This window comes from Bufo bufo, chromosome 2 (genome assembly GCF_905171765.1).
Source record: "Bufo bufo chromosome 2, aBufBuf1.1, whole genome shotgun sequence".
Classification (NCBI taxonomy): Eukaryota; Metazoa; Chordata; class Amphibia; order Anura; family Bufonidae; genus Bufo; species Bufo bufo.
Genome location: NC_053390.1, coordinates 563,430,067 through 563,442,225, shown reverse-complemented (window position 1 = coordinate 563,442,225; position 12,159 = coordinate 563,430,067). Strand labels below are relative to the sequence as shown.

The window sequence follows — 12,159 nt, the reverse complement described above, 5'->3', positions numbered from 1 at the left end:
ATTGATATTATTAAAGCTGTCTTGACATTAAAAAGCTTGAAATGGGTTAGATAAAATCCTAGGTGACCCTAGAGTATTGTACACAACATTTTAGGGCAGATGGGGTACTTTTAATTCAGATTAAATTTATTTGGATCAAATTGAATCTGAAAGTCAGATTTGACAGAATCGCATCTGAAATACAATTGAAAATTTAGGAAATTTGCTTAGCTCTACCTACCAATCATAAATAATCATATTGACATTAAATATTGTATAATGCTGCCTGACACATACTGTATGCTTTATGATAAACGTTCATATTACACATGAATAATATATTTATTGTTGTGCATAAAGGTGTTAAACACATGAAGTATGCATGATGCCAGATAAGTAATTAACATTTTTAAAGGGGTTCTTTTCATAATGATTTTTTTTTTATCTGTACAGAGTAACCCAAATACTGCATATTTTTGCTTTGCTTGTCTTTTTTTCTGCATCATTTCATCTGGGCAGGATGATTGCATGTAGAACATTTAAGGAATCATTTATTATACTAAAATACACCTGTATTAGGTGTTTTTCAGGCAAAGAGGTTGGTTGCCCCACAATCTGCATCTTTTCCACACGCCTGGTCTAAAATTCTGGTCGTGGCATGGGGGAAAGGAGACAGGTCGGCAGGCCCATCTCATTTATCATTTTCTACACCTGGTTTAGGTGTAGAAAATGGTCTAAATGTAACCCAGCTTAATAAAGGACCCTCTTAGTTTTTATCAGCTTCCTGATGGATTTTCTAACCTAACTCAGGATAATTTTCTCTGTAATGTTTTGTGGGGCTTGCTCCACCTAGTTAACATGGAGATGGGAGGTATAGGGAGCATGATTACGGTAGCCAGAACAGTGAGGGAGTTGGAGCAAGCCCTGGGAAACATTTCTGAGCAAAGCATGTGGGCTTGGTTAGAAAATTGACAGGCATCTAATAAAAACAGGAAGTTCTGCTTTTAAACATCTTTCCAGGATACTGGGAGGAAAAGAAAGTGTTGACATGTAAAACAAGTCTGGGGCACAAATATGCAATGTTTGATAATAACTATAAGAAGGTACAAGGAATCATCGTGGATGATAGGTACGTGTCACCAAGGTTCCTGGCCTCGGTGGAGTACGAGCCGTTTTTTATGTGTCAGCAGCAGTGGCTGTTTGACACCCTTGGTACTTAGCATAACTGCAATAGCTGATCCGGGGCGGCTCTTACTGGGAGTAGTCAAAGTGCTGAGTGGGTGATTACTCCCCACGTTCCAGGCTGGGTTTTGCCAGCCATAAAACCAGTCAGCACTGCCAGGTGGAGAACATTACCCCCGTCTGACAGTGGAGCTCAGGAGGCCTGTGTGCTGGGATCTGAGGCCTGTGCTGGGCTAGAGAGCGGAGACCCGTGTGTCAGGGAAACAGGCCGTCTAAAGCCTGTATTTGAACTTTCTGAGGCTGAACAGCCACCAAGGTGACTTTTGTTATATTAACTTGCCATTGGGTGTGAAGTAACACCAACACTGCAAAAGTGACGTTTTGTTTTTGGCATCATGTGTGAATAAACACTGAAATTTGAATTACGAACTTGTATTTTGCCTCTGTACTGCACCCGATTATCCTAACTACCAGAGCGAATCCCCACATAACATAAAAAAATAATTATAAAAACAGAAAGTTCTTTTAAGATTGCCTTGAGACATATTCTAAGATAATTGTGTGTATATGACATAAATGCTTCAGTGTAGTAAAAAACACTTGAAATTGACTGTTTTAATTCTAAAGTAGACAGAGGGAGAAAGTAGACATTCAGAGTTTTTTCTTATCTTATCTTGTAGTATTGACACAAGTCATGCCCGCCGTGTCAGCTAATTAAATTATATAAATGCCAGGTCAGCACTGTAATTGGGAATGACATTTGTTAGAACAGGTTAGAAAATCCAACATACTGACATTAACTTTTGCTAGCAAGAATAGAAACATAAATGCTAGACAGCAACTGAGGATATCATCACAAGTTGAACTTTCACGCAGGTTTATCACAAAGGATGATATGATGATAATGAGCACGGTATGGGTGGCAGATATTTTTAAAAGAAGCACAGTTAAGACAGTAAGATTCACTTTGCTTCAGTTTCTAATATCAAGTACTTTACAGAGGAAAATATCACTAGATTTTTTGAAATTAAAGATGTAGTAAAATTAAAAGATCAACTCTAGCCACAATTGAGAGCAACATCAGCCACCGTTGATGGCAGCATCATTTGTCCAATTAAAATATAAAAAATAGACTTTGCTTAAGAGTTTTTTTGTGAAAGCACTTTGGTGACCCCTTGGGACCAATAGAGACAATTAGAACAAAAGGGTCTTTAATAGGGGCTGATCTACAGTGCCATACATAACTGTACATACAGTTGCTTTGTTGCCCAGGGGTCAGATTGCAGCCATGTTTAATTTAGAAAGGGACCCTGTTCTATTTCATACAGGTCTTTTATTTGTGTCCCCTGGTATTGCAGTGGCAAGAACCCATATACCTAATTAGTAATGTAAATGGTTATGCAACTTTTAAGTATCAATACCCTCCTGTGGATAGTTTATAAACAAAGTTGTTCAGTTGAACTTCATTAACTTCAACTGATCGTTGCCAGGGTACTAGCAATGATCCAATGATTGGGAGTCCATGGAGGGAACATAGCATATTCCCCAAGGCTTCCACAACCTTGGGGAACCTGGAGGCCTCTGAAAATCACTCTACTTACCCATTTAAGTTTTTCCTAACCAGGTATTGATGAGATTTGAATATCTTTCTCAGAAACCCAAAGGTATGCAAATTATAAAAAGAAAAGAGCACTAAGGGTATGTTCAGACAAAGTATTTACAGAGCGGGTTTTAGATTGCCAAAAACCTGGCTGAGTCTGAGCTGACACCAACTCCCATTGTTTTTAATGGGAGGCCACACAGCAATTCATGGGGCTAATGTTTTTTTTACCAAGTAGTTTTCAAGACTGCACCAAGTATTTACAGGTCCATTCTTGGCACAATTACCCTGAGGAACCCTTGCAAAGCCACAGACAAAATCCTCCATCTGAACATAGCTTCAGTCTGTCTAATGCCAGCAGATATAAGATTTCTAATTTGCATATGTTTCCCAGAAACACAAAGCAGCATTGGCTGGGGTACAGTACTTTCCATGCATACTAGATGGTTTCACTAATGGGAAAAATTACTCCCAAGACCACCACCATGGCTACTCAGCTAACCAGAGCAATTTTTTACTTGCATGTATCATTTTATCATATATTGCAGTACTTTGTTGAAAGTGCTGGACCTAGTTTCAAGATTATCAAATACCAGATTAAACAATTTTAGCTATAAATTGTAATTGTTGAAGAAAATGGACCAAGGGATGCCTTGTATTAGTGAAATATATGAAGCATGTCCACAGAGAGTCCTGCATAATATCCTATCTAGACATCTGACTCTCCTCATACCCTGCCCAATAGAGATTCATGGGATTTGTTATAACACAATTCCTCAGCTATGTTACAATGTAAACCAATTCTTGAATGTAAAAAAAATCATGCTATGTTAATTTTGCATTTCATTAAAATTAATGTTCTTTGACTGGAGTCAAGACTTTGATGGTAAGATTTATTTCAAATATTAGTTTTGCTAGAATTTAAAAGCCACTTGCAATGCCAAAGGGGAAACTATGATGAGGCATCTCTGTCACAGAGTCCTCTGAATGTCTCATAATTACTGTAGAACTTTGGTATTGACCTGGTTTATTCTTAACTAACACTGTCAATTTCTTTCGGAAAACGTGGCAGCTTTGACAATAATGATTAATATTTTTTGAATGTTAAATGATGCAAAAGAAAGTGAATTCCTGTTCAAAAACAAGACTATATTTATCAAGTAAGACTACCATATTTATCAAATAAGAATTGACTTAATCTGAGCTCTTTTTAAACTGAGCTACAATTTAATGGTCCTAGAGGCGCGACTGATTGTGGTCAGACATAGTACATATATAGTAACTTTAAGAATTCAAATAACTAGACAGAATATAAAAAAATATATACATTTTATGTATTCATACATATTGAAATATCATGAATACCGTAATAATATTCTTGCTATACAACTCTTAAGCCTTTTTCACACATAAGTGAATCACAGACATGTGCTGCCCATGTTCTCCACAGATTGCTTCTGTATCTATTGACTTTGATGTGTATATTCACACATCAGTGATGTTCCACTGACCATGGGTCTATGGTGACACCACAGAAGCATGCTCTATTTTTGTCATTAGTTATGAATCCCTCTTGTAAATTGTAATCTATGGGTCTGTGAAAACCATAGACACAACACGAATGTCATCTTTGTTTGGTTAGTGGTTTTCCCGACCATTCATAGGAGATGTTCTGTAAACTAATTTTCAGCATGGAAGTGTACTTAGAATGGGCAAAAAATGTATACATTTTCACGAATGAACCACTGACTATCCTGTCACTGATATCATCATAGATATGTGAAGGAGGCTTAACCATATGGAATGCTTTTCAGTATGCAGCAATATAACTGCAGATTTATTAGTGTGAATACAAGCGCAGCATTGGTACTCAGTGTGCATCCACATTTAGCTACATTTTGCAAATAGCCCACTCTTCAAACATAAAAAAAAGACAAAGTATTTTTTTAGACATAACATTAACACATTAGAGTTTGGTAATACATTAACACATTAGAGTTTGGTAATACCTGTAGGCGCTAGTCGAACTTTAATTCACTGCTTCATGTTTAGATCTGATTTGGGTTACTGACAACATATGAAGGAATTACTTCCCTAATATTTGAACCCATATAATACGCAACGATGACTCATTTCATGGGAACCTGTCAGGCTGAACATGTTGTTTGAGCTGCAGACATCATACTATAGAGCAAGAGGAGTGGATCAGATTGATATAAAGTTTGTAATTTATAAATTTAAATTCCTGCACATTCTGGACTTTGAAGTCAAGGAGGTGATCCTATTAGTGAAAGCCTTCCCTCTATGACTATCTATGCAGGGATAGCTGTCCATCACTGATAAGACCTCCTCCTTGACTTCAAAGACCAGAAAGAGCAGGATTTTAAATGAATAAATTACTAGTGATGAGCGGCAGGGGCAATATTCAAATTTGTGATATTTCACAAATATTTGGGCAAATATTTCCCATTGTCACGGCCTATGGTGTGCGCTGTGACACTGTTGCTACACTTGTTGTTGCCCCTGGCAACGTGTTGCTGTGTGTGCATGCGGTGGCAGTGTCTCGGCCTTCTGGGTGATTGCTGTGACATTGTTGCCGCGCATGTTGTTGCCTGCAGCAACGTGTAGCTTCCCATGCTTGTGTGTGCACTTCCCCTTTAAGTGGCTTCCTCCCCTTGCCTGGTGTTGGAAGGGTTAACTCCCTTCCTAGTGTTAACACTGGGTTTATGTGGGTGTGGGTGTGGCTGCTTGGCCTATTTAGCCTCTGCTGGATGCCTGAAGCTGAGGGGTACTCCAGCCATGGTGTATGCTGGAGTTATCCTCCTGGTCATTATATGCCATCTGTCCAGTGAGGGCCACCCTTGTGGTCATACTGTTACGGCGGGGAGTGGGGGAAACCCCCCACCGTGCGGTATCAAAGGGATAAAGGGTAGCTGCTAGGCCAGGACGCCGGGATTAGGGAGCAGGTCACCTCCTAATGCGTCCCTAATTCTGACCCTGACTCCTAATCGTATGAGCCAACCCAGATGGTAGGAGGGCTCATACTCCGGAACCTTGGGGTCCTACTAACCCTCAGGAAATCCCTGGACTAGGAGCAGGGTAAGACGACCTGTTCCTCCACAACACGGACGAACAGGAGTCTCCACTGGCCAAGCTGCAAGGAGAGGGGAACACATACAGCATATGGAGATGGCAGGTAAGTGAAACCAGTAACACACCTACCTGCCACAGACACACTGACTGGAACCCGTGAACAAGTGCTGGTGTCCACACCAACATAAAAAGGACACAGCACACACAACAAACCACACAGGGACCCAGGACACCCATAGCTGCAATAAACATAAGACACCATAAAAACATCTTCTATGACCACAAGGGTGGCCCTCACTGGACAGATGGCATATGAAGACCAGGAGGATAACTCCAGCATACACCATGGCTGGAGTACCCCTCAGCTTCAGGCATCCAGCAGAGGCTAAATAGCCCAAGTAGCCACACACACACACACATAAACCCAGTGTTAAAACACTAGGAAGGGAGTTAACTCTTCCAACACCAGACAAGGGGAGGAAGCCACTTAAAGGGGAAGTGCACACACAAGCATGGGAAGCTACACGTTGCCGCAGGCAACAACATGCATGGCAACAATGTCACAGCAATCACCCAGAAGGCCGAGACACTGCCACTGCATGCACACACAGCAACACGTTGCCACGGGCAACAACAAGTGTAGCAACAGTGTCACAGCGCACACCATAGGCCGTGACAGCCATATATTCACAAATTCGTTATCTCCAGTCATTATTTTCTCGATTGCGGAAATTGGCAATTGAAAAATTTGTGATAAAAATTTGCATTACGAAAATTTGCAATCAACACCACTCCTAAAGTCTAAAATATTGCAGCCCTCTTATTGGCCCACAAGCTAGAATCAGGGAGGGATCATGTATACTGATTTTTTTTTAAAAATCTCGAATATTCGAAATTATGAATATATATCACTATATTCTAAATATTTGCAAATTCTCGAAGTGCCGATATTCGCGATAAAAATTCGCAATTCGAATATTCGTGATCAACACTATAAATTACAAGTTATGCCAAATCTTTTCAAATAAAACTACATATCAATCTGCTCAGCTCCTTCTGCTCTATAACATCCTGCCTGCAGATCACTCTGTATTTTAATGGTGTCATGTCCTCTTTTAACATGACCAATATATTCCATGACAAAACGGTTCAGAAGCATCTATTAGTTATTCTTCATGGTGTTGCAGGAACATGTGCACCTAGCATTCTCTGCTGCACACAGATAATTCCTAGGGGAGGAGGAATATCTTTACCATAGTGTGACTGATAAATTATGGAGCATTTTTTTTATTCCATTTGAATCGAAGAACAAAACCTCTTTGTATGCTATAGTATGAATTTAGAGTTACAGTACATGAATGTACAGTATGGGTCTACATGCTTTAAGCAGCATGTTATAACCTTGTGTACAGTGTAATTTATTTTCAGGTCTTTGAATTGTTCTAAAAATAAATGATAAATTATTTTGTAAGTGACAAGGAAAAGGTTTGATTGATAAGGTTTGCCGGTATACACACAAAACATTAATAGGGTTGTAATAGGGTTGAGATTCCTGGAGGTGTCTGTAACATTGGAAATGATTTAGCTTTACTGAATAAATAGTTTACTGAAGTAAAGAGTAATGGAAACTGCAGTACAGTGTTTCCAAATTTAAAATTATGTACTTGGGAGAAGGAATCCTCTGAGTATTGTATTGGCAGTTCTGCATTAGTCAGGACTCCAGAATAGAAACATCTAGTGGTTCTGATTCGTACGATTGGAATCGATTTGTTCATCTGAATGAATGTTATATCTGTGAGAGAGTGTCCATCTACAGATGTGCCAGCAGATTACCAAGGCTGCACATCAGACTCGGCCATGATAATCTCATGTATGCCAGGTTATTACAAGTATTGGCGCATGCGCAAATGATCTGCCTGGTAAACCACATAAGCAATTGTGCATGTGCCACTAAAATGAACTTAGTGACACATGCAAATTTATCGATGGAGATTTGTTGTGATATCATTGAACCTGGACCGAAACTTGCAGTAATGGGCATACACCTAATTGCTAAGTTCACATAAACTGTGGGGCCATGTTGATTTGCCAGCAGAAGGAGCATCCAGAGCTGTGGGGATGCTCTGTCAAAAGTGTAAATTTGTTCAGATGAACAAATCCATTCACATGAATTGATTCGCTCATCCCTAGTTCTGATCTCACATTACTACAACAGATAAAAAGAATGGAGCACCATAGCGCTTCCTAGTGAAGCACTGTATAGGTAGACACAGAAACGCAGACATTATAGTTGCGCCTACCAGAGGGAGTTGCAGGCACAACTCTGGAGTAGACATATGTATGTGACCACTATCCCCATCACTAAGGACTCCAAAAAGAGAGATATGACAATATGATGAAGAGGAAAAAATAAAAATGGTTTTGGACGCTGATTACTAAAGTGGTAGTTTAATAAATAAAGTACATAGGAAAGTAAAAACAGAAAGCGACATGTTCCTCAGGCTCAGGGCTGTTCCCTTAGGATTAAAGCCTTAGGGCTCATTCACATGGCCATGGTTTGGTTCCGCATCCAAGCTTTATTTTTTGCGGCTCGGGTACGGACTTATTCACAACAATTGGGGCCGCAAAAAATGCGGACAGCACTCTGTGTGCTGTCCGCATCCGATGCTCCGTTCTGTGGCCCCGCAAAAATTATGAGTCATGTCCTATTCTTGTCTGTTTTGCGGAAAAGAATAGGCATTTCTATAAAGGGCCATCTGTTCCATTCCACAAATTGCGGAAGGCACACAGGCGGCATCCGCAAAATACGGCAAGTTCATGTGAACAAGAAGAGTCTACCATTTTATATTTTTATATAAGCTGAAAAAGTGAGAGTAAAGAATATCATTTATTTGAACCATAGTGGATTATTGGAAGAAAAAAAAATATATATATATATATTCTGTATATACAGTGCTGCCCATAATTATTCATACCCCTGGCAAATTTTGACTTAAAGTTACTTTTATTCAACCAGCAAGTAATTTTTTGACGGGAAATGACATAGGTGTCTCCCAAAAGATAATAACACGATGTACAAGAGGCATTATTGTGGAAAAAAAACATTTCTCAGCTTTTATTTACATTTGAGCAAAAAGTGTCCAGTCCAAAATTATTCATACCCTTCACAAACTGTCACAGTCTGTGGGAAAATCAAAAGTTCTATACCATTCCAAATAGTCCAAGCTGTTCTAAAGCATCCTAATTACCCTGATTAATTGGGAACAGCTGTTTTAATCAACTCAACAGGTGAAAAACAGCAGCTCTCTGCAGTTGGTTTGTGGACAGTCATGGCTAAGACATAGGAGCTCAGTGAGGACCTGCGGCTGCGCATTGTGGCTGCTCACAAGTCAGGAAAGCGATTCAAGGCCATTTCTAAATGTTTCCAAGTTCCAGTGGCTACAGTGCAAAGTATTATTAAAAAATACAAGATGTTCCGCATTGTGGAAAATCTCAGATGACGTGGTCGGAAGCCAAAAGTGACACTTGTGCTGGCCAGGAGGATAGTTAGAGAGGTGAAAAATAATCCAAGCATCACCACCAAGGCCATCCTGGTGAGTCTGGGCCCTGCTGGTGGCAATGTCTCAAGGCAGACAATCCAACGGACACTGCACACTGTTAGGTTCCACGGATGCAGACCAAGGAGGATGCCACTTCTCCAGATAAGGCACACAAAAGCTTGCTTGGCCTTTGCAAAAGCTCATCTGGACAAAGAAGAAGACTTCTCGTCTTCTGTGTTATGGTCAGATGAAACAAAAATTGAATTGTTTGGTCACAATGATGTTGGCTTCATTTGGCGTAAAAAAGGAGAAGCCTTCAACCCAAAGAACACCATCCCCACTGTCAAACATGGTGGTGGGAACCTAATGCTTTGGGGTGTTTTTCAGCCAATGGACCAGGGAACCTATTCACAGTAAACGGCACCATGAAAAAAGAGCAATACATGAGGATTCTCAATGACAACATCAGGCAGTCTGCAGAGAAACTTGGACTTGGGGACCAGTGGACAATTCAGCATGACAATGACCCAAAACACACAGCAAAAGTGGTGAAGAAATGGTTAGCAGACAACAACATTAACGTTTTGGAGTGGCCCAGCCAGAGTCCAGACTCCAATTGAGAATCTGTGGAGGGAGCTAAAGATCAGGGTGATGGCAAGAAGACCCTCCAACCTGAAAGATTTGGAGCTCATTGCTAAAGATGAATGGGCAGAAATACCTGTGGAGACATGCAAAAAGATGGTCTGCAATTATAGGAAGCGTTTGATTGCTGTAATAGCCAATAAAGGCTTTTCTATTAATTATTGAGAAGGGTATGAATAATTTTGGACTGGACACTTTTTGCTCAAATGTAAATAAAAGCTGAGAAACATTTATTTTCCACAATAATGCCTTGTACATCGTCTTATTATCATTTGGGAGACACCTATGTCATTTCCCTTCACAAAATTACTTGCTGGTTGAATAAAAGTAACTTTAAGTCAAAATTTGCCAGGGGTATGAATAATTATGGGCAGCACTGTATATATATGTATATACATATATATATATATATATATATATATATATATATATATATATATATATATACCGTATATATATATATATATATATATATATATATATATAATCATTATGCACCTTACAATGTACAGATATATATTATTTTTTTTGTTTTTTCAGAGCAATGAAGGTGAAATACTGTGGATTAAAATGAGATAACTATTGCTGTTTGTTATTTATCAGGATGGTTAACTTTTGCAATTTCCATTTTTATGCTACACTGTCTCTAGAGGACTAAAATATAACATGCAAATATTTTGGCACGTAAAGAATTCTTTTCTATCTTTTCTTAAAACAGTGATGGGAAGTATGTAAATGTTGAAGCTTTCCAATTTTATGCAAAAATGTGGGAGAAATTGAGAAATTACCATAGTTGTTGTCGTAGAAGATGATGAATTTCTGCCAGGCATATTCCGTGACGACTCTTAAGATAACATCATTCAGAAAGACTGGGGGGCGGACAGACAATGTATAATCATCAATCCTGTTGCCCCTGTTGAGTCCACAACTACTTCTTGGCGTCCTTGCTGTAGATCGTTGCATGAAAAGATGAGGAATATGCATAGCATCTGCCAGAGCTTGCAAAGACCCTGCTGATGCACATCCGATAGAGCTGACAAGGGCCAATATGCCTTGGTTCATAAGGTCACAAGCTGAAAGAAACAAAATTGTATTTGAGATGACATTGACATATGTATGCAATGTTATTTGTATTGAAAACGGCTAATACAACCACATGCAAAATGTAATAAATAAATACAGTCTACAAATCTTCATGAAGGCATACAAATAGACATTGTACAAAATTATAAGAACATTTCGTGAAAAGCTTTTAGACAGCTAACACCTTCTGACAGACTTTATGTACCAAGTCACATTGAATCCCCCAGGCTTTACATAAGACAGCGATAGACACTCCCAGTGCCACCCTATAATGCCTCCATATGTTGCTGTAGAAGCAATGCTCATAGCGGAGAATTCCTCTATAATATGTGTAGGAATATGCCACAACCTCTGTATGATTGTATATGAAATTGGAGGCAGACAGGTCCATAGATTTCTAGGTACTGTATGCCCTAATACAGATTTATACAGCACAGATCTATAAAACAGTTATCTACTTAAAGCCTTATATTTGTTTTTATTACTATACTTGTATTATTGATTTGATTTATTTTTTCCTTCATTGTACAGCATGTATTGTGTTTTGTACCATATTGAACAGAAGATGATGGAGCAATATAAAAGTGATTATTATTAATAACAATTATTGTTTTAGGTAATATTATTTTATAATAATTATCCATATTCATAGAAGACATGTCTGGATTAGTGATGAGCAAATCAATTTATACAAATCGATTTGTCTCATCAACCCGAGTTCTATACCTGTGAAAAATGTCCCTGCAGCTGAAGATGCTCCCCCTGCCGATTGATTGATGGGGATGGACATTTTAGCTGACCATGACATTCTCTCGTCTATGCTGCTGCTCCAATTGACTGTGGAGCAGTGACTGTTCATGATTGTATAACTTGGGTTGATTAAACAAATTGATTTGTAGGAATCGATTAGCTCCTCTCTAGTCCTGATCATATCCCAGTTACACTTGACAACAGCTTAATAATATTAAAAAGAGAATGTGTTACCTTAAATGTTTTTTGCCAGAAAGTTGGGGCATTCACCTTGCCTGAGCTGTTCTTAAC

General features: G+C 39.0%; 1 protein-coding gene across 2 annotated transcripts in view; it reads right to left on the bottom strand.

Annotated features, from left to right (window-relative positions):
* Nucleotides 1-12,159, bottom strand: part of GRID2 (glutamate ionotropic receptor delta type subunit 2) — a 1,570,293-nt gene that overhangs the window by 869,711 nt on the left and 688,423 nt on the right. Inside the window, exon 3 of one of the 2 annotated variants that reach the window (XM_040418160.1) lies at nt 10,824-11,108. The exons of the other annotated variant lie outside the window; for it this stretch is intronic. Coding sequence (XP_040274094.1) covers nt 10,824-11,108 — 285 coding nt within the window. The remainder of the gene's footprint in view (nt 1-10,823; nt 11,109-12,159) is intronic. 2 annotated transcript variants of the gene reach the window in all.